General features: G+C 53.6%; 3 protein-coding genes across 3 annotated transcripts; 2 read left to right on the forward strand and 1 right to left on the reverse strand.

The window, feature by feature from the left end:
* Nucleotides 1-40: 40 nt before the first annotated feature.
* On the reverse strand, nucleotides 41-952 carry B0T26DRAFT_672062 (60S ribosomal protein L17; the record flags this gene model as incomplete). The annotated part of the gene is made up of 4 exons (XM_060439409.1): nucleotides 41-193; nucleotides 256-443; nucleotides 585-798; nucleotides 950-952. The coding sequence occupies 4 exons, from the start codon at nucleotides 950-952 to the stop codon at nucleotides 41-43; spliced, it is 558 nt and encodes a 185-aa protein (XP_060300242.1).
* Nucleotides 953-1,299: 347 nt separating this feature from the next.
* On the forward strand, nucleotides 1,300-3,670 carry B0T26DRAFT_694367 (Fibrillarin-domain-containing protein). Its single transcript, XM_060441238.1, has 12 exons — nucleotides 1,300-1,603; nucleotides 1,792-1,873; nucleotides 1,929-1,974; nucleotides 2,032-2,208; nucleotides 2,267-2,280; nucleotides 2,337-2,481; nucleotides 2,535-2,582; nucleotides 2,651-2,673; nucleotides 2,731-2,775; nucleotides 2,858-2,994; nucleotides 3,048-3,128; nucleotides 3,187-3,670. The coding sequence occupies exons 1-12, from the start codon at nucleotides 1,462-1,464 to the stop codon at nucleotides 3,249-3,251; spliced, it is 1,005 nt and encodes a 334-aa protein (XP_060300243.1). The 5' UTR covers nucleotides 1,300-1,461; the 3' UTR covers nucleotides 3,252-3,670.
* Nucleotides 3,671-20,276: 16,606 nt separating this feature from the next.
* Nucleotides 20,277-22,422, forward strand: B0T26DRAFT_638196 (uncharacterized protein; the record flags this gene model as incomplete). The annotated part of the gene is given in 3 exon segments (XM_060437012.1): nucleotides 20,277-20,886; nucleotides 20,903-21,374; nucleotides 21,462-22,422. The coding sequence occupies 3 exon segments, from the start codon at nucleotides 20,277-20,279 to the stop codon at nucleotides 22,420-22,422; spliced, it is 2,043 nt and encodes a 680-aa protein (XP_060300244.1).

The following is a 22,422-nucleotide window of genomic DNA, read 5'->3' on the forward strand; positions in this document are numbered from 1 at the left end:
TCCGAAGATCCCCAACCCCAATCAATTTGCCGCCACCTATCTACGCGGCCGTAATAGCCTGGCGCAGACGAGCACCACGCTGTCTTGAGCTCAGGTGCTCGCGGCCCTCAACCGCCTCAGACTTCTGCACAGCCTCCTCGGCCTCTGTCAGGATTAGCTCGATGTGGCACGGGTTGGACATGTAGGGGTTGATCTATTCCGGTGTTAGCTCCTGTCCTACTAATCCATCCCGAGAAAGCCGAAGGGAATACGTACGCGACCGTGGGCACGGTATGTCCGGCGGCGCTGCTTAGGGGCCTGGTTGACTTGAATATGCTTGACGACCAGGTTGCCGGTGTCGAGACCCTTGGCATCGGCGTTGGACTCGGCGTTCTTGAGGAGACCGAGAAGAAACTCGGCGGACTTCTTCGGCCAGCGGGCACGAGTAACACCCCACTGCTTGCCTGTTTTTGCGAGCTGATCAGTACGGCCCAAAATGCCAAAGCAACCCCGATGTCCCACGGCGACAGGAACTGGCCTGCACCACATTCCCGTCGAACGTGCTGACCGAGCCCCTGGATCGGGGGATCTATCTCAAGCCGTACCTTGCGAGGCACGGCCAGTGCCACCAGCGTAGCGTCTCATGGGGACAGCCTCGATCTTCTCCATAACGTTCTCCAGGAACTTCTGGGCGCGCTGCAGCTTCCAGCCATTGATCGCCTGAGCGGTTTCGCGAGTGTTCTTAAAGGAAACGCGAAGATACGACCCGCGGGAGCGAGCCGACTTCGCCGGAGCAATCTCAGTCGCTGCGTACCGAACCTAGAGGCCGAAATCACGTCTGTCAGTGTCCATTACTCATGGCGCCCGTCCGTCCCCTCGAGATCTCGGTGCACTGCGGCGGCGACAAGATTCCTCGAGAAAATACGTCGCTCAATTCGTGGAATATGAGTTTTTGTAGGGGTTAACTCACCATCTTGGCTGCTTGTCGATGCGAATATGGAATCGACCAAGGTAGAAGTTCAAGATTGATGATGGTTCCAAATTTTGGCGGCAAAACCCGATTTTCGCGATTAGGGCTCTGTGGGCAAATGCTTGTGCGGCAGAGATATCTGCCTCAGGCAAGAGGACGGGAAATCTATGTTGGGGTAATTAATGATAGTATTGGTAACGGCTTTAGCGGGTACTCAAGCTACAGGGAGTTAGTGTCAGCAACAAGTATGCAAAGGTGCTCGATTGCCCCACTACGATGTCGGAACAATCGCCCGCCGAGAAAATCGAAAGTTCTTGGGCCCCGCTTTAATTTTCTGGAGGCTTAGAAATTTTGCGTTTAGCTTTGGCAAGCTCTTCGAGCACCTTGAGAACGACACGCGAATTTTCACCAACTGTGTCTCGACCAAGGCTCTCTCGTACACCCCACCCTGCTTTTGACAGACCTGCTACCACGGCGGGTATTACTTATACGCGAGCACGAAAATCAACATAATGGGCTTTGATCGCGGTGGGAGAGGCGGCGGTGACCGTGGCAGGGGCGGCGGAGGCTTCCGCGGCGGCGATCGCGGCGGGAGCAGAGGAGGCGGTGATCGCGGTCGCGGTGGGTTCAGAGGAGGCGGCCGTGGAGGTTTTGGTAAGTCGCGATGCTATTTCACACTTTGGTTACGTCTACTTCCAGTTTGCATGTGTCTGCTTCAGCGCAAGCAGGTTCTATCTCTGGTCCACCATCTTCCCTTCCCTTAGCACCAGCCCCTTTCTCTCTATCTAGCATTCCCCATCGCTGGTACTGTTCCCGAGTTTATGCTGACAATCATTTTATAGCATCTGGCGGTCGCGGTGCCCCGCGCGGTGGTGGTCGTGGTGCGCCATTCAGAGGAGGTGGCCGTGGTGGTGACCGTGGAGGGTACGTCTCCTGCTGCAGAAACTCGCCGTTTCCCTTTGACTAATATTGAATCTAGTCGCGGAGGCCGTGGCGGCGCCGCCGGTGGAGCAGGAGGAAGAAAGGTGAGGCTCGCATCAAGCCCTGTCTGTCGCAAACCCTTTTCTGACCGTTTTCTCTAGGTTATTGTTGAGCCTCATCGTCACAAGGGCGTTTTCGTCGCACGCGGCGGAAAAGAGGATCTCCTCGCCACCGCAAACCTTGTCCTCGGCGAGTCTGTCTACGGCGAGAAGAGGATCTCAGTAGAAAACCCTTCCAAGGGCGAAGATGGTGCGGCCGCAACAAAGACAGAATACCGAGTAAGTGTTACCAACCTGGACGACGCCCAAGAAAGCTGCTAACGCCTAACTCTCGCAGATTTGGAATCCTTTGTCAGTTCATCCATCCCACGAGTGACTATACTTCATCCTAACCGATTTAAAAACAGCCGAAGCAAGCTTGCCGCCGGTATTCTTGGTGGCCTCGAGACCATCTATATGAAGCCCGGATCCAAAGTACTTTACCTCGGTGCCGCCTCTGGTACATCAGTATCTCATGTTGCTGACATCGTCGGGCCAACTGGCGCGGTATACGTATGTCATCTGATGCCCACGCTTGCCATGTCATTTCTAATACTGATTCCTAGGCCGTCGAATTCTCCCATCGCTCGGGACGTGATCTTATCAACATGGCGGTATGTTGACTTCCCTAAATTGCTTGCCACTTTTTGAATCGAACGATTCTGACTCCCACTTCCTGCAGACTCGCCGAACAAATGTTATCCCGTGAGCAGTCTTTTCCCAGTGTGCCACATTGATACCGCATAGCTCACATTACAATAGTATCGTCGAAGATGCTCGCAAGCCTTCGGCCTACCGAATGCTCCTGTAAGTTGACATCCTCACATCGATTTACTCGGTTCAATTCAATTTGGGACAAATTCCAGTATTAAGTCACTAACTTTAATAGCCCAATGGTGGATGTTATCTTTGCCGATGTTGCGCAGCCTGATCAAGCCAGAATTGTTGGAATTAACGCCAGGCTCTTCCTGAAGCAGGGTGGTGGACTTCTGATCTCTATCAAGGCCAGTTGCATTGACAGCACAGGTAAGCCGACATTTCGACAGTTGTTTCCCGAGTAGAGTCTAACTTTCCACCAGCACCTCCCGAGCAGGTCTTTGCCAGCGAAGTACAGAAGCTCAGAGAAGACAAATTCTTCCCTAAGGAACAGCTGACACTGGGTAAGTTCACCAACAAGACATCTGCCCCTGACTATCAGTGTACTAACGAATATAACAGAGCCTTACGAGCGTGACCATGCTATGGTATCCTGCGTCTACCTCCAGAGGGAGTTCCAGGACTAGGATACAAGTTCGGATCATGGTATCGTCCGTTGCCCTACTCGAGGGCCCTCTCACATTACTCGGTGTTCGACTAGCTAGATGGAGTTCTTGAGTCGGGAAAGGCGAATGGCGTTTGGACGTGCTTGTTGTGTCTGCATGTGTGAGTAAGAGAATGTAACCGGGGTTGAGATTTTATCCTAAAAGCGCAGGCTCAGTTAACTCGCGTCGCGATTCTGTGTCTCAGTGACCATACAGCCATCCAGACCCACCTTGAGGCCTTGGATTTGCCGTGGGAATCGTGGAGGCCGTGCAAGCTGCTTCGGGTTCGTTATCTACAATCCGGGCTTCGGGTATGGAATCGATGCATTGGAGCTTCTTGGACTCGGTATATTTTTATTAGGGTGGTTATCGGTTCGGGAAATAAAAAAAAATTCACACCATGTGCCTTTCATCCTTCCGTCACTTGCGAACTAACTCGTAAATTCTGGATATATGTCGACTCTTGAAAGCGGTTCCAGTGATGTTTCGGTACTAATCTAGTCAAGTCGCCCCCTGGGTTGCCGGAGGTAGTATTACTTGCCACTTATACAAAACAGACGCAGTCTATGCTGTGAAACGAGGTAGATAATGTCGCACCGTTCACAATGATGTCCTTCAACTGCAAGATGACATAGGATTGTATGATGTAACATAAATACCATTCTTACCGAGCCGTGTGGAAACTGGTCTGTAGTTCCCGTTGAACATATTCGATACATGGATGTGAGACTGATTAACTAAATAAAGCTATCTAGTAAACAAGATGGGGGGATAACCTAGCAGAATCAACAGGATAATTCGAGAAGACTTGCGTCTCTTATATCTTGGAAATAGGATGAGTATGTGAGGCATCGAGTTGCCAGACGTGGAAGGTCTTTTACAGGTTTACTCGACCCTCCAGTTATTATTCCTTAGCCACAGCCTACACATGAGCTGACATCGGTGGTTTTGAGGGTTGGAGATACCTATGCTTGTTTCTCTGGGTCTATCTTTCACGAATGACTCAGGGGTGCTGTGTTGCTTGTAGAAGCGGCCATTCTGAATTTACATGTATTCTAGGGTACTTTCTCCTAGGTCATGTCTAGTGTTGCGTCAAAGAACCCCGGTTGTTCGTGGTTGCCTACGTCTAGAATCCCCGAAAAGGAAAAACAAAAGTATATAAGCTGTAAACAAACAGCCATCTAGCAACCAGTGTCTTCAAAATTTAGGTCTCATGTACTGGTCGTGAGACGGAACTATCCTTCCTTACCATGCTCAAAGAGGTTGGCAAGCGGTATTAATGGTGTTACACCAAACGTCCAAAGGGTATGAACTGGACACTGGTAACAGAGCCAGGTCATGGGTTATCTATCTGTCCTCTATGGATAATTATAACTCTTTCTTGGTCGAGAGAGAGATAGAGCATCACCATACAAGACAGAAGAGGTAGTTTACTCTCTGCCATTTGTACTACATGTCAGAAGTTCACACAGAGAAACCACGAGCTTCTTAACTAACCAAACCAACGCAGCAGCAATATGCCGAAGTCTCGTATTCCTTCTTTTTACTATTGCATACGGTGACGGGTATAAGCTATATGTAGGCTTAACATTGCACAACTTTGCTCTTTACAAGAGTGGCGAACGATCGGATAAACAAGGTATCACTCAGTTTACTTTAGTTATTTGCTAGGTGTCTCAGTCGGTACCACATGGCAGGTCTTAAGACATTCTTTTGTAGTGACTACCGTTTCTAACAACTTCCTAGGGGACTTTTTAACATGTTCCACCAAATGCGGTGGGTATCTTGACACCTGTGGGCTGCTGGACAGTAGACACTGATAACAGACAACTGTGAAATAGCGTGTGAAATATTCTTCTAGCCTAAGCTGTGTATGCATATACTTGCGATCACGACAAAGGTGCATGGTATCATCCAAGGTGACATCCACAAACAAACATCGCGATGATCATCAGGCAAATCCAAAAAGTGGTCGGCGACCAAACCTGCAGGTTCAATCTCGGATACGCTCGACCCGTCCCGGGAAGGGCAATGAGTGGTCGAATCAAAGACTTTTCCTTCCAAGGGTGGGGGTCACTTGGCCTGGCCTGGGCCTGGCTGGATCTGGATGCGATGGAAGAAGCACACACCCACATTGAACGGGCTACCACACGGGCCTGGCGCGGCACTTGCCGCGCAGCCAAGCCCCGACCCCCCAGGAAACCAAGCCACTGATAAGCGGTACATAGATGTAATGAACAGTATCCCAAACTCCACAAGAGCGGCTAGTGCCGTCGCGTTTTTAGCGTTTCTGGATTGCATCTACACTGGAAATTGCCGCCAGGATGTTTCTCTGGACTCCTGGAGCCAACCAAGGGTTTGCTGTATAAGCGTATGATATGTAAAAAGGGAATTCTAGACCGCCTAAGCGCGCTCTTCAACAGATCTCGGCAAATCCGAAACAAAGAGAGGAAGGGGTCGGACGACCAGGCCGGCTCCGACCCTTGAGCCCCGAAAAAAGAAACGGAGAACCCTCGCGCGCGAAAGTACAAAGTATCGCCTTCCAAGGGACTCTACCCGAGGGTCTGGATACATTCGCTGTACAAGAGGGGCGGTGTGAGGAGAAGAATAGAGCGTAGAGACCACCACCTGGCTTGCACACTGGGGTACGGCGGATGGGTAGGGCAAAAGAGAGGGACAAGAACGCTAGCATGATTTGGGAAGATTTAGGCGGCCGGGGTAACGTTCGCGATGGGGGGGGCGTGGCGCTTCTGGGCCTAACCCAACCCTGTCTGAAGTTCTGAACCCCGAAGCCCCCATCATATGGAATGACAGATGAGGAGGGGGCCGGGGAAAAAGAAACTACAAGGTGCTACGGACACACACTAGTATCTCACCTCCCAGACTGTCGGGATTCTGAGAATCCCGATGGAGACATGCACGGGCACAGAAATTGGCAGGAGGCGTCGCCGGTGGGCTTGCCAGACCGAACGCCGCGAGGCTTCCATGGTCTAAACGGGACAACTAGGAGCTTCCGGGGTGTTGCCATCATTCTCCCCCATCTGCCCTATAGGTTCTAGATACGATGTAACTGGCTGGTTAACGGAAAAGATGGCTTGCTCCCTCGGACGCCCGCACGCCATATCCGTCGTGGGAGGGCCAGAATGGTCTGGAAAGTGTGCCCACTATCTGTACCTATTGAGTTGATAGCGAGGGAAATTGGTTTTTTGCCCGGATGTCGCCGTCAATAGAATCCGTTCTTATCGGCCGCAGAACCGAGATGAGAGGTTTGATTCATTGTCCACCAATTTGACAGAAGCGCGTCACTGTGAGAAGTCGACGGGCAAGTGCATGAAGTTATCGACCTGCCCCCGAGGAGATGGCGATCCGCCGTCTGGGTACCACGCTACTGCGTCGATGAGCGCGCTCGGGCGCCCTTGCGCGCTGTGCGGTGTGGGACTGGAGATCCCGAACCACTCTGCTGGGAGCGGCCCCCAGACCTGCTTGAGCCTGTTCGTCCTGTTGGCGGCGACCTGTTGGCGGGAACCCGCTGGTGTGATGATGAGCCGGGAACGTAGCATGATTGCCAATGCTAGCAGCATGGATTAATCCCCGTACCAGGCCAAATACTGCCTCATCTCACTAGATTAATTGTTTATTATGTCGCGGGATTTTTGCGCGGAGAGGACCCTAATCTGCTTACCTGAGCAGAAGTGCTTGACACTGTATCCTAGAGGATACACTCGTCTTAGGACCCCACTTGAAGCAGCTTCAAGTTGCCGAGAGTTGCGGTTCAGATACCTAAGTCCCAAAGTGAATTATCGGGGCCACATTTGGTGATGCTACATGAGATATTGGACGAATGGCTTGGCATTTGAAGGCGAAAGCTCGAACAGCACAGTCACAGCCTTCAGTGATTTGCGTTGATAGTGATACACGTGAACCCTGCGTACGGCCTCATGCACAACGTTGAACTGTGAAAGAGGAGATGATTCAGTACAGAACTCGGCAGGGTCTTACAGGGACTGGCACGTGAATGTCAATTTCCAAGACACGGAGGAAAACGCAGAGATCGTAAAACAGGCCAATTCTAAGACGAGTTGGAGCGGGGAAAAACATTTGAGACACGCAGGAGTGCTAGGATACGAGCACTGACTGACACATGGATCAGAGGGGTTCCAGATACCCCGTACTGTGTATCAGTACGACAATGCTACAGCAGTGAGGTTGTAGGTATTAGGTAAGGTATATGAGGTATGCGATCGCGTCTCCCCCTGTCCTTCTGGGACCCGAGGTGTGACGCCAAGCAAGGTCTTATAGCATGCACATGCGTCGCATCTGGATAGGAAGTAGCAAGCGAACAGGAGCGCGCTGCGGTTTGGAACCTGGCTCAAGCTCAAGGCTTGGTTGACCTCCTTTCCCGAGCATCGACCACTGCTTGTCTTAGCGGCCGCCATTGGCCAATGCAACAACGGCCTACATTATCAGCAAGCATCATCTGCTATGATCCGCATTGACAGGCAGGCTTGGATTCTCGCGCCAGGTTGCCAGCCACCCGCCATCGATTGCATTCCCGCGTCTCAATTCTCAAAGTCTGGGTGCCTTGAGAGAGAGCCGAGCGCGCGCCCACGAATCTGGACGCGGGGGTTATATTTCCATTTGCTCTTTTGGCGGCGCCAATATACCCCACCTTCCGTCCCCCAAAACTACCGGCGGGCCCGAGGCCTGGAACGTTCTTTCCATGTCGAATAACATGCATCGGATGGCGTAAACAGGGGACGCTGATAGGTAGGATGAAGGCGCCGGAAACTTGGCTTTCCGGCGGGGGGACTGGCTTCTGGTTTGGGATGATTACGAACGGCTAAGACGGTTTGGGAACGCCCTCCATCCATTTGGGCGGGCATTCGGTCACGCCACCGATCATGATCATGATAGTGTAAACATGTCTAGACCGTAGATAGTTTGCCCTGACACTCTCCCCACGAAACCTCGTGATATGTTGTCTTGCTTTATTTCCTTTGCAGATTTGATTGACGGAACCTTGGAGCAGCAGTCTTGTCGCCAAATATAGATCAGGTCACCACAGGACAAGAATCGTGATAATTGTACTTCATAGGTAGGTAGGTATGTATATGCACTGCCTAGACATTGACGGGCCGCATGCGGTGCGAGAGAGCGCTCAAAGAGTAGCCGGTGACGGGCTGCGATGCGGGGAGGCCTTCGCCCAAATGAAATCATGTGGTACATCCGTTACGAGGCGATAGTAGAGGCCGGTATCCGTGACTACAAGGTACGATAGTTGCCGTTAATGCGGGCACCCGATGGAATTTGTGGCAGGCGGCGGGGGTGTTTTGTTGGTTGCCTTTGTTAGTGGTGAAATGGGTAATGTTCCATGTGTGGACCTGGGCACATAAGGCAAGTTAGGTAGCGAGGGTACCTCTCCTATTGCAATCTTGCCATGTGAGAAGCCCATAAGAGCGAGGTAACGTTATGGGATGTACGCTACGGAGCATGGAATGCAAGATGACTAGGTGCGATTCGGAAACTTTTGTGAGGCTCCAGTGAACTGTAGAAATACATTAACCTTATGACGGAGCACCGGTCATCAGTTTTCGACCCCGCGTGGGTTGGCGTCTATTTAAGCGACAAACTCCGTATGGCGTATGCCGTTCACACTTGCGGATATCCCTTGTTAGAACAACACCACTCACCTCAAGCTGTGCCTGTTTCTCAGCCTGCCCGTGATAAACCTTCAGAGAGGGAAATGGACCACGCCTTGAGCAATGGCAACGTTAGACACCGCCGAGGTGATGAGCGTGGCTGTAGAGGATGCGTTTTCCATCAATTTATCCGTAGTTTTCACTGATTTACTTACACTGGAGTAACTCCGTCCGATCTGTCGACAGAGCTGCCACGTTGACAGGTCCGTCTCCTCATTTTCTTTTTGCGCGACGCTTGTCCTCTTTCTGTTGAGTTGCGAATAACACGTGCCAGGGCGAGGTCATGAGATCCCCCGCCCTCTTCGCCGCAGCACTGGCCAAGTCGACGAGGGGTTCCCCACGAAGATCTGGCATGAGGCAGCGGTCAAGGGAGAGAGGGTTGGGAGTTGAGTGGATGGGAGTGAGTGGCTAGGGAGGCCAGCCACCGCCTGCCAGGCACGAGAGCCCCTGTTTTCCCCTTGCGGACTTCGTGAGGCAGATTTCGATGGTCTAGACCATTTTCCGTCCGTGATTGGGCCTTCTAACCTTTTCAATAATTTGGAGCATGGCCAATGTCACGCGGGGTGCCTTGGACGGAAGATTCCGTCCAAAGTGTGTGTACTGTGTAGGGGTTAAGTGGTGGCTTTGGGTTGAAGGCTTGGTTTCCGTTGTTGCGGCTCATTTCTTGTCCCGCTTTGGACCGAAATGGCTGGTTCTGCTGGCCGCAGCAAAGTAAGCTAGTCCAGTCTGAGGAATAAACTATGCTCAGGGGGGCTAGCCTGGTGCTGCACCCCTTCGGAGATGGAAATTGCTGCGGCAAGATAAACTTAGAAACATCGATCTTTGTTGCTCCGCCTAGATGAAATACAACCGTTAACACACAACTGGGGTAATAGCTTGCGTTCCTGTTGGCTGTCTCGCTTTTACTATGTAGCCGGGGAGTATGGTATTAGCAATCAAGTCATGGCCACAGGGCTCACCGTCGATGCTGTCCACTATAACAAGCCTGCGTCATAAGAGCATGGAGCATCATGGTTGCAGGGGTTGAGATGGGACTCGAATAAGATCCACCCTTGGATAACACCCAATAGCGGGAGGATCCCGGCCCCACGCCAAAATGGACCGTGCTAGAAGCTAAGCTCGGGCCCGAATTTCTTTTCACCATTCCTGACCAGGTTAGATTGATGTGGGGCGGAAGGGAACCCTTCCTCGCTAAAATCTTCTCTTTTCGATCAAGTTGATTCACGACCCATGCCGCCATTCGACTGCACCACATTTGGAGATGAGATCTGCGGCAGTGCTTGGAAGTCACCGAGGAATTCTGGGTTTCCTTCGATGCTCCGTCCCCGCAGTATGAAATCTCAATTATCACTGTAGGAAAGTCTGGCCCGAGGCTTATCAAAGGCCTCTAGAATCCCGATGATTGCGTCGCATTTGTCGGGTAATATTTTGGCTCGCAAAGCAACACACGAGCGAGGTCGATAGTTCTGGGCACGTGTTGGGGAATGCCCCAAGCAAGGGGAAAGAGAACCTCGTAACTGCAATGTTGATGGTGTGAAATATTCGGTAGTGATTGGCTGCCGTTTTCCCACGAGTCACGGTAACCTGCGGCGCTCTCCGTAGAAGTACAGAATACTATTCGTATCGCCCGAACTGAGACGGCACCAACAACCAGTTGCCATCTCATCCCCGTCGTTGTTGTTATCATCCTTGGAGAGACGAGACATAAATCGTTTCTTCCGTCGACTGATGACCGCTACCCCACGGTGGCATCGTAACAACGTGGGTGCTTTTTCTTTGTGCCTCGATAACATTTTGCACAGGAACTATAGAGTTAAAAAGATGATGGTGTCTAAATACGACGTATGCAGGTAACATGGAAATGCATCCCAGAAGTCTCACCTGCGACTACTACCTTGAGGTCACGATGTATCGTCTTGTCTACGAAATGGCGACCCCGAGAGTCGGAAAAAAAGAATTCCGGTAAATTTCTTGAGAGTCTTCTTTTGATGAATTTTATTTTACTTATTTTTTATGCAAAATATAGTGACGAAAGCCCAGCTACAGTGTATATACCGAGTACTCCGTATTAGCCTGGAATTTACTTGATACTCCGTAAACAATCCTGGGAAAGATTGAGTTCTGGTGAAACATCGCAAAGACGTGAGTGGGCTGGGGCTTTTTTTCTTCTTATTTTGCGCACCGTGGATTTTGAATTCACACTCTGCTGGGTTGTTTGAGATCCGGTAGGGTGGAATGATCAAAAGAAGCAATACCTCCTTGCGAATAACTTATTGAAGTTGTTTTCTCCGCAATGCTGTGGTATGTACTTGGGAGCTCGTGGCATAGGACACGGCGGTACATTCGATCCCGGCGCGTGCTATTCGTCGAGTTCGGAGAGGCCGTCTTGGCAAACTCCTGATCGAGGAAAGGCTGCGCTCACTTTCCACCCGCCAATCCCATGCTTGGCTTGCACGTTTCGGCGCCATCTTTCTCAGCCGGCAGTCAAACTCCCTGTCATTGCTTTCGATGGCGTTCCATGGCTTGGAAGATGGCGCTGGAACTTGCCGAACTGTGGCATGTTCTGCCTTGTCCTGAACGCTAGCCGCTTGAGAAAGCCTCAGGGACAGTTCTCCTTGCATCAAGCCCACCGCAAGACCCCGTGCTTTTCAACGGCCCCTGGGAATATTGCACATGGGTTGGTATTGACTGCGCAACCAAAGGTAAGGCGGTTTATTACAAACAAGAAGAGATCGGATCAAAAATCCGTCCGAAATTCTTCTGGTAGACATGTTCTTGTCCCGTCGCACTCATTGCCTAAAACGGATTTGTGGCACCCTCGGCCGTGAACCGTGGTCAAGATTCCCTCCCCGAGCCAAAACTCTGCAGGGTTGCGATGATGCGCTGCTGGCAGGCCCGCTTCTGGGACAACCCCTCGGGAAGCAAGTGGATCTTGGAGGGGTTTCGTTCAATCAGCGGCCGCCATTGCAAACAAGGCGCCCAGTGCCAAGAAGAATCGACAACAAGGATTGGCGAAGATCAGTCTCACACGGCCCCTGGGAAGTACCGCAGGGGTGGGAGAAAGTACTGGAGCTTCTCTACAGGCGGTCTGGTACTTCCGAAATCATGGGAACGTCGAAAGCACCACATGCAGAGGTGCCCTGAAGTATCACACCCCGCAAGAATTCGAGTCTCTTGATGGAAGCGAAGTTTTGTCACTCCGAATCGCGACTGCCTCGAGATTCTTAGTCTCATTGACTTGCGCTTTCAAGCAATTAAATAAATGCTTTTAGAATTTGTCAACATTACAACCACTTTGAGGTTCTGGTTCCGACAGGATGGACAAGCGTGCGGTAACCAGGGCCGGCGAGCAGCTCCGTCCATAGTAAATAACCTACTTTGAAGCACAACAATTGCCCGGAAGGAATGAGAAATCGGGTGCACTGCGCTGCAACCGCTTCCTCCGGAACTGTGCACCCCCACCCCGACACTGAAAGCTTGTACTATTCCGTTCTATGTGGGAAACTGTGCGCAGTATGTATGGACAGTCGGGTGTACGAAGAGATTTGTCGGTCCTTGACTCAAAAGCTTGAGCAACGTCCCTTCCCTTGCACGCCACATTTCGCGATGTTGTTGCGAATATCCTAAGCACGAGCCCTATCTCACCGTGTTTCCTTTTTGGCAATGGCAGCACCGTGTCTACGCTAAACCATTGGCTTCGCTTGGAAATAAGGTGTGCATATACTTCCGTACTTCGTAGGCCGCCATTGCCCTTTGGCGGCTCTCTGCGAAATGCCAACCCTCAACAGGATATTGGTCGCGTCTCGATCCACAAACCCCTTCGATGACCCGTTTTCACTTTACTATGTATGCAGTTGCCGAGTTTCTTATCGGTCTGCCGAAGCCTCCACGGGACCGACGCACAGGAGCGTTTCGAACGAGCGTTTCCCCTTTCTGGCGCAGATGCGCTCGTTGCTGGCCAATCATGGGCATATCTCTGACACAGAGGCATAAAGTTGCGACTCTGGAGGAAGCAAACGGCTGCGACTGTGCAATTACACGGATCACTGCGTTAATATTTTTGAGCCACAGATCCGACATGAAGCCAAAACTCGCTAATACTGCTTTATGGGACACGGCAACTTCCGGCAGCAGTGCGCGACCCATGCGGTGAGCAGAACGGCCTCTTGATGGGTCTGACGTGTCAAACTCACTGCCAGCGATATCGCTCACTGTCTAGTACCACGGCTTTCTCATGTGGCTGTAGTTAGTCAAGTTCCCGGCGGGGGTGGCAATGCCTCTTGTGTGTCTTGCTTGGTCTCCCCGGATTGTGGAGTTTCGTGATGGCTTGCAACGAATGAGATTGGTTTATAGGCTGGGCAAGGAAGGGGCAAGCGTCCGAAACCGACGATGGCGGCCAGCCAGCCAAGAAAGGTGGACGCGCACTGCATTCCACGCAGTAGGCGTTCATCCCCATAGGGCTGAGCATGCCCTCCGCTGCTTGCTGCTCGCTGCCACCATACAAATTTCTGCATTTTGTGTTCCCATTTCCCACAAGTCACGACGTCATGGTTGGCTGGATAAGCCTGTTATTATACATGCTTACTTGCCTACTGCAGGAGCTCCAGACGCGGAAAGGAGCGCGCCTTCAGAACCACACACTTCTCTCCCTCGCGCCCTCCAACGATGCTAGCGATGCATGTATGGTTGCATCTCCGGTGCTGTCCGGTCTGTCCAGCCCGCCACAAAACCTTCAATGGGGGAGCGGTGGAGGCTGGCTAGGCGAATGGGACCAGTTCTTGGCATAGGGTGTGACACGGCTGCATCTCCTACCGTCGAACTCGTCCGGAACGTCTGACAAAAGGACCGACCTTTTGGATGGGATGGAACAAATGCGGGGACAACGCCATTGACGAGTTGTCGGGTCCAGCGATCGGTTTGTTCGCCAGGCCGGGCTTCTTTACCCACGACGGGGGGACGGGAGGCAAACCTAAGGAATGTTCCCTAGTGTCACAGCCATAATGTATTTTTTTTTGGCTAACCGATCAGATGGCGATGTTCTCACAATAGATCATAACAGACCCTGTCCCTCGTGCAACTTCAAAGTCCAAAGTCTATGGAATGCACGGGAACTAGAATACCGGGTGACGCTGCAGCGCCGAGGTTGTAGTTTCTTGCCTGCAGCTCGAGCGTTATACGTAGCCGACTCTTGATATTTTGAGGATCCTCCAATGATATCCGGGATAAGCGTGGCTGTGGAGATATTTCCTCTCTCTTGTTCTCTATCTGGGAAGAAGGTGGGAGGCAGTAATTCTAGGGAGCCAATGTCGTTTGGGTGGTTGCATGGGACGTATGTTCAACGTAAGGAGGACTTTCCGGTGAGATGGCCTACGATACTTGCGACTTACCGGTTGTCGGAGTGCATGTCTTCCGTAACAGCAAATTAATTGAGCGGGAGGGAAGCCGGTTTGAGCCCAACGCACCAATAGCATTTGATCTCAACCCCGTTTCCGTCGGTTGTGAGAGAGGCTTCGGATTTAATACGTGGGTAGTATTACTGTGTAAGCACCTAGACAAGGCTCGTGCCGTCGTCGCAAGGGGAGGGAAGGGCAAGGGCACGGCTCACAAGGGCCACGCCCCCAAAAAGTCCTCTGTCTGTTGTCTTTCCAACGGGATGCGCTCGTATGGGAAGCCCCGCACACACAACCCGCGTGCTGGTGGCAGGACCTCTGCATGACCCAGCACCGAGGGTTTGCACCGCCCCTTCGGGGGTCGTCGGTTCTTTTTTTGGATTTTACCTTTTTTCCCCCACACGCTTCGCGGGGATCTCGGGGCTTGCCCGCACCCCCACCTCACGTAAAGGAACCAATAACTCCAGGGGCTGAGGGGCCCCCATTCGGCTGCGCCACGTCTAGTCCGATTCTGTCGTCATTTTTCGAGTCGGGTTTCAACATGCCGACCCACGTTGCCAAGCAGAGGTGCAACTAAGCACCGAACTTCTCCAATTTACCACTGCCATCAGCAGATTTTCGATGTTCGCCCTTAGTAACGTCGGTGGTTTGAGAAGAAGATGAGGCGGCACAAAGATGAAAATCTGTTTTGGATCACCTCACCCATCAGTTCCCCAACATCAAATCTTCGAGGTGTGGTGGTCGGCCGTCTCCGAATGTTAGAGACCGTCAGCTGTGCGAGAGGTCCCGGTACTACTATATCAGCGACGGCCGTGCCGCTCGCCCGCTCCCTTCCGGCCAAAATAAACATGCAATGCCGGAAGCTGCTGTGTTACTTTTGTCGTCGGACCGGGCTCCTTGGCCCCGCGATCCGGCCTGACTTCCGCTGACGGTCTGTGGTCCTCCTGGGCCACAGCACACAGCAGACGATATGCGTTGCCCGACTGGCTGGCTGGGACAATTAATCATTCGAGTGTGCGATAGATCAGCAGGGGCCCTCCCACGAAGCTCATCGTCGTCGAAACACAAACTGCGGGTACTGGTGACATTCTGCGAATCTGCATGGCTCCCCTAAATACCTAAGCCTTGACAAGTTTGACAGCAGGAAACATCCCGTGAGGAAACCATGAACCACTCTAATCAAGAGCCTAGCATCCTAGCATCCTAGCATCCTAGCGTGGGTCGGTGAAACCCTGGCCTTTTCATGATCGCCGTCCCGAGTCCGTACGTAAAGTGCACGTGCAACTCGCCGCGGACCAACTGGACGTATGGACCTGTAAGCAAGGCCCTCTGGGGAGCCGGAGTTGGAACCCTTCCATGCTGATCGTTCCGCACAGCGACGGCCTGGAGTCACGATGAGTGAATAATTGCAGGAGCCACAAGGGACACATGTTTACAGACTCCGCAAATTACACCATAACTCATCTTCGGCTCCCTTATTTCTTTTCCATGTATTCTACGTTCCTCGCTCCGGCAAAGCGATCGGACAGAATGCGCTCGTTCGTTCGTTTCGGGCACTTGATGGCAAGGTTCTAAGGTTCGGCCTTGTCTAAACTCCCTAGGGCACGTGTATTCGTACGGAGTATTTACATTGGTAAGGTGCCCCTTAATTTGAACACAAGACGCTTGAGTCTACTTTCGTCGGCAGCCCACCAGCTCTCGGGAGTCGGGTCACTGTCAGATTTTGGCATGGAAGCCAATGGACGGTAGACTGGACGGTAGACCGGTTGTTGAACACCCACTAGGTACGTACTAGCAGTAATAAGCACGACGCTCACCAAGGCGCCCCTTTCCTTTGCCTCCTTAGTGAGCGGCTTGGAAACAAGATGCTGACTGGCGATGGGGCGGCCACTGCCCGTCTTACTCTCCAAAGTCTAGAAGTGAATGACAATGTGGATTAACATGCACATCCCATTACGAACACGCTAGGAATTAGCAACCGCTTTTGGCGGCGATACTTGCGTCGTACTGCGTAGACCGCGGAGTATCACCCCTTTTTGTTGGCGGCGGTCAGTATTCCGACAGACCCGGGAGTCTGACTGGAGGGAGTGTCTGTTGCCCGCTGCCTAGCGGCTGTACACAGTATTTTGCTCCATGTGCATGTCCCGCCCTCATTCCAGTCAGTTGCCTTTTTTGCTGTCGAAAAGAAGTTGCACGCATCACTGCGTATGCCAGAAGCCGATGCTGGTGATGATGCATCTGATGCTGGTCACTGTCTCATCGCAGCGGAAGTGTAGTCGTCCTAATGCGGGAATGAAGGCTGTGCAGATATTTCTGGTGCAATGGCGCATCGGTCGTCGCACGCATTGGGTATTTGCACATCATCTTTTTGGGCGCTGTCATTGGACAGCCGAGAGTGGGCTTGGAGAGAGAGGGCAGAGGGTCGAGCCACCAGCAGCAAAAAAAATGTGGTGGGGGGTTGGGCAGCATGATGCGTGCGCCCAGGAACTGGGGCGGCGCTGCGGGCGGCAGGCTTTCCCTCAACCCACCGTGTCGGGAGTGCGCAGCACATCGTGCACAGCACAACCTGCCGAGAATGAATAAAAATAACTCTTCTCCTTTTAACCCGTTGTGAATCTGGCATACGACCATGACACGAGGGCATTGCGGCACGGCCAGAGCCTCCACAATACGGATAGTCGCGATGGATGACTGCTTTGCTTGACGCATCTTGATGATGCACCTCTTCGCTTCGCTCCTAGATGGTAGGTGTTCAGTCCGACAACACCCAAACAACAGTATCGACGCTTGTGGCCACCGCTAGCTACCTAGACCCCAATGTTTCGCGAGGTACCACGACTGATCTAGGATCTGGGCCGAGAGAAGGGTCTCGCTCGAGCATCGATGAGGGGTTTGCTTCTGCTTCCGCTTGATCCTCCCATATCTAGCGTTTGGTCCGCGAGACAGTCTTGACATGTCTCCACATGGACGCAAGCTAAAAGGCAGAGTACACTACTGTGCTATATGTACTCCGGTACATACATACCTCCGTACATCCATTACTATTAGCCCTTGAGACCATCTCACCTGTATCTAGCTCCTCGGCTGGTGGCGCTAAAGCCCAAGCCTGATGATTCACCCGGCCACTGAGGCCAAAAGTTTCAAGACCGACACCAGCAGCAAATATTGGTGTTATTACTAGCAAGTATTCGCAACGCCTCAGGCCTAAGGCCAGGGCGTCGGTGGGTGGGCGCTTCTCAAGTGGGGATTGAATCAAGCCTGCGCTGGCCGGCTTCTGGGCCCTCTGTCGATGCATCCCAAGCCAGCGACTGCGCAGGTAGGGGACCAGTGGCAGCGACTCCTATGAAGCCCGCGCATCAGTGAATCGGCGCTTGGCGTTGCTGCGGCCAGGCCGGTTGCATCTGACTGGCCATCAGGTAATCGAGAGACAAAAGGTCACAAAAGAAGAGAGAGAGAGACACGGGCAGCGAGAAAGGCTCGGGTTCCGTGTCTCGCTCCCACTCCATTGCTCGAGGAATTGTTGCTCGCATGTCATTAGACTGGCATCCGGCCCGTCGCGATGCAAAGATAAAAGAAATATAGCAATAATAAAATAATAAAAAAGACGCCCCTGGGCTTGCACACACATGACCGCACATGCAAAAGAGCAAAAGGCGGCCGAGCGAGCGATGGGGCATTGGAGACGGAGACAGGGATCCCGCTTCGTCCAGCTGCCAATATTCAACTGAAGAGGGTCCAGAACGAAAACTGGTCGACGGGGGGGTGGGGGAGGGGGGAAAAGCATGCCCCCGAGACTGTTTCGGTAGCTAAAAGACAAGCAAGACTGGTGGAGAAGCGGGCTCGTCGTGGTTTGGTTGTCTCGCGCCTCGTCTCCTCCTTCGGGCTGGCGCGCCTGGCATGGCATCTGTGTCGAAGGACATACCATCCATCCATCCATGGATACGGAGACTCTCGTGAGTGAGCCCAGGGCAAGCGGCCTACTTCGGATGGATGGCAGACAGGACATGCCGGCCGTGCAGTGCGGACGAAACAACCTACACACTAAGAGGTACCCTAGCTGTCATCTCCAACTGTCATATGTCCAGCTGTCTCTCCCTAACGGCGGTGTCGGTTGTCCACCGTACATTAGCCACTTGCCATAGCACTCACTTGTGGGTTAACTACTCACCTTACCTAGTGTATCCGTTCCGGTGAGCGAGTAAAGCCAGAGCGTAACTAAGGTAGGTAAGCTAGTCTACACCATGGGCAACGCAACGCAACGCTGTCTGCTGTCTGTTGTCAGTTGCTGGTGGTATGGATGTTTCCTGGAGCTATCGAACTCTTGAAAGCAAGCAGAGAAGAGGGCTTGGTGCTTGCAGTGCAGTGGTCTCCGCCTGGTCGCTGCCCCTGCCATGCCACCCACACCTACCCTTTACCTACTTTGTCCACCCACCAACCAAACAAGAGTCGGGTGCCACCACCAAAAAGCCCTTTGCCCTCTGAACGGGGCTTCGTTTTCGTGAGGGCGCCAATGGCTTTGTACCGATGTACATGGCTGCACGCCGACCCCCTGTCGATGGAGCCCAAACTTCCTACGCAGCCCCAGTCGCCAAGCTGCTGTCCACTACGACCCTGCACCCCCTGCACTCGATACACGGGGCCCCCTGTCGAGACCCCATGTACCAGCCCATGCAATGTATGTACCACCACCGCCCCTCTGCACCGGGAGCCCTACAGAGATCGAGCCCTCCACCAGGGCCAGTCCGCGAGATGTGCAAGCCGGGTATAATAGAAACCTCACGCCCCCTTCCCCGAACAGTCATGATTGTGATGCTTGGCTATACGCTCTCGTTACCGTTGTCCGCCTGGATAGGATTGAATCTAATACCCAAACAACAAGCTCCGGTTTTGGTTGCTTGCTTGCTTTCCTGACTCTCGTTTCCACGACCACCACAACGGCCATCACCACGCCTCGCTGCAACATCCCTCCCTCGCCCATTGACAGCAAGAGACAGACCGACCAAACTAGAGACGCAGGATAATTTAACTGGACGAATCGAACGAAAACACTCGGAGGTTATACACGCCACCTGAGCGCGTCTTACTTTTGACTACCTACATACCTACCTTACCTGCCTTCAGTCCTACCTACCCACGGGTACTGCTTATCTACACCTGCCTTTACCTCCTTACACGGGCCCTTCCACCCTCTACCTCGCTCGCTCGAAACCGGCTCGCCCCCGCCTTCGCTTTCATCTATCTCGAGTCTCGCGTCTAAGTCGGGACAGCCTTAAGCTCTTGTGCACGGCTGCCTACCCAGGTGACAGGACAGGACAGGAAAGGACACTCGTTACTTGCCCGCCTGACTGACTATACTGGCATGTGCTTTTACAAAGGTTAGTGGCTGTTTAGAGTATGAGTCGACGAGCTGCCTGCCTGGGGGCGGCTTTGGCTAACGCGCAATTTTACACGACCCAGCGTGAGGCCGTGGCTCGGATATCACCAAGTCACTACCGCTACCACTTGCCACCATCAAACACACCCTCCCCGCTCATATCTGCTTTGCTTCTTCCTCGGCAAGGCAAGACGCTATCGACAACATCGACCCCATCATGCACTACCCCGAACCCCCCCAGCAGCAGCAGCAGCAGCAGCAGCAGGGCGCCTACCCGTCAGCGCAAATGGACCTCGAGCTCTCGCCAGAATCGTACAGCTCCTACCCTCGACCAGCGCACGAGTACGCGGCTACAATGGGCTACGATAACGGGGCCATGTACGCCGCCGAGGCCCCGTACATGTACGGCAACGGCGGCAAGCACTCCCCAGTCATGTACGCCGACGACAGCGACATGCGCGTGCCGTCATCCAACCTGAGTATTGACAGTGCATCGTCGTCCAACATGGGCTCCCCACTATCCAACCACGGCCAGCTCGCGCCGATGGCCGAGTGGGCGGCGCCCCAGGGGCTCGGCGTTACTCCCGGGATTGTCGATCAAAACGACTATTTCCCCGGCACCGAGTACTCGTTCGCCCCAAACCCAATTGACGGCTTCAACCCAGCCTTCGACTTCCCCAGCGGCAAAGGTCCAGGATTTGTTGGTGAGTTGTCGCAAATCCCTAGATGTCATCTTTCCCGCCCGCGCCATACTCCGCGTGGCTCCGTTTCTTCTACGGTTTCTTCCTCTTGCGATTCCTACTCCACCGTCGTGCCGAAGCCATCCAGCCTTGGCCTTGGCCTGGCGCTTGATACGCGTCTTGCCCAGGCCTCGGCCGTCGCTCCGGCTCCCTCTCCGGCGTCGACCGCGACGTCGACCACGGCATCTTCGGCGGCCTCTAGCGGCCTAGTGTTTGCGTCGCCTGCTGCCTCCTCCACTTCTTCTTTTTCTTCTCCACCCGCCCCGGCGTGGAGCAGTCCTTCAAGTTGCTTGGACGATCCGAGGCCCAGTCCAACGGCGCGTCCCGGCACCTCGCGTCTTCTTTCTTCTCCTTTCTTTTCTCAGTCTAGCGGGCATTTTGTTCCTCCCCTTGGAAATTCGTGTTGGTTTTCCTGTCTCGATTTCCCGAGCCGCCAAGAGCTCGCCTAGCCCCGAATCGTGTTTTGCTGACTCGCGTCTCTTCGCCCTCGCAGATCCCTCGCTGATACACCCAGACGTGAGGCCAATGGCCATGCCCGGCTTCGAACAGTCGTACGCGGCGCCCACTCCGGCATACCCCACGTCGCCCGCCCTTTCGGCCTCGCCGCAGCTCCGGACCGGCAGCACATCTCCCTTCCTCCACAACAACTACCACCCCTACTCGCCCTTCCAGCCTCCGGCCGACGCGCAAAGGCGGCCAAGCCTCGTGTCTTTCCACTCCAGCTACTCGGCAGACCAGACCTATAGCGGCGACGAGTCCAAGGAGAAGCAACGATGCCCCCACCCCGACTGCGCCAAGACCTTCAAGGACTTGAAGGCCCACATGCTCACGCACCAGTCCGAGAGACCCGAAAAGTGCCCAATTGCAACGTGCGAGTACCACATCAAGGGTTTTGCGAGGAAGTGAGTTGCTCTCGAGACCAAGAAGCGATGCATACACATGCATGCATTGCACGCGACCGGCGGGTAGCTAACCTGGATACAATTTAGATATGACAAGAACCGCCACACCCTTACCCATTACAAAGGGACCATGGTTTGCGGGTTTTGCCCAGGCTCCGGCTCTGCTGCCGAGAAGTCTTTTAACCGGGCAGACGTATTTAAGCGCCACCTGACAGCAGTCCATGGCGTCGAGCAGTCGCCTCCCAACAGCCGCAAGAAGACGACGGCTGGGGTAAGCGGCGGCGCTGGCAACAAGAAGCTTACGGGCTATGCGCCGGATGCCACAGGCAAGTGCTCGACTTGCTCGCAGACGTTCGGCAATGCGCAGGACTTTTACGAGCATCTCGACGACTGCGTGCTGCGCATTGTGCAACAGGAAGACCCGGCCGAGGCAATCAACGCCCAGCGGCTGGCCGAGGTCGAGAACGACCGCGACGTGCACAACACGCTCGAGAAGAATCACCTGCCCACCACCACCACCACCACCGCCAACATCGACGACGTCGACGACGACGAAGACATGATCGATGATGATGACATGGCCGACGACGACTACAGACGCTGTCTCAAGTCATCGGCCGTCTCCCCGACAAAGAGGACCAAGGGCAACCCGGCAAACGGGGTGCAAAAGTCGCGTGGGCTCACCCACTCGCGCGGCGGGGTTCCCCTACCCACGAAGACCCGAGGCCGCAAGAACCGCCGCGACTACCCCTCCTCGTGGGGCTTTGACAAGGGCCAGATGACAATGAAGAAGCGCGTTATGGCCGTCTTTGACGGACCGCGGCGCCTCGCCAAGGACGACATGATGCTGTCCACCGAGCATGAAGTGCGCGTGAAGCTGTCCGACGGCAAGTCATACGTTACCGACCTTGACGTCCAGACACTCAAGCGCGCAGAGGGCTTCCTCGGCGCCACCGACGAGGAGAAAGGGCCCTGGATCTCGGACGACCCGACAGAGGACGACCTGAAGCAGATGCTTCAGCGCAGCACCGAGATCCCCGCACAATAA

Source organism: Lasiosphaeria miniovina, assembly GCF_030549165.1.
Source record: "Lasiosphaeria miniovina strain SMH2392-1A chromosome Unknown B0T26scaffold_2, whole genome shotgun sequence".
NCBI lineage: Eukaryota > Fungi > Ascomycota > Sordariomycetes > Sordariales > Lasiosphaeriaceae > Lasiosphaeria > Lasiosphaeria miniovina.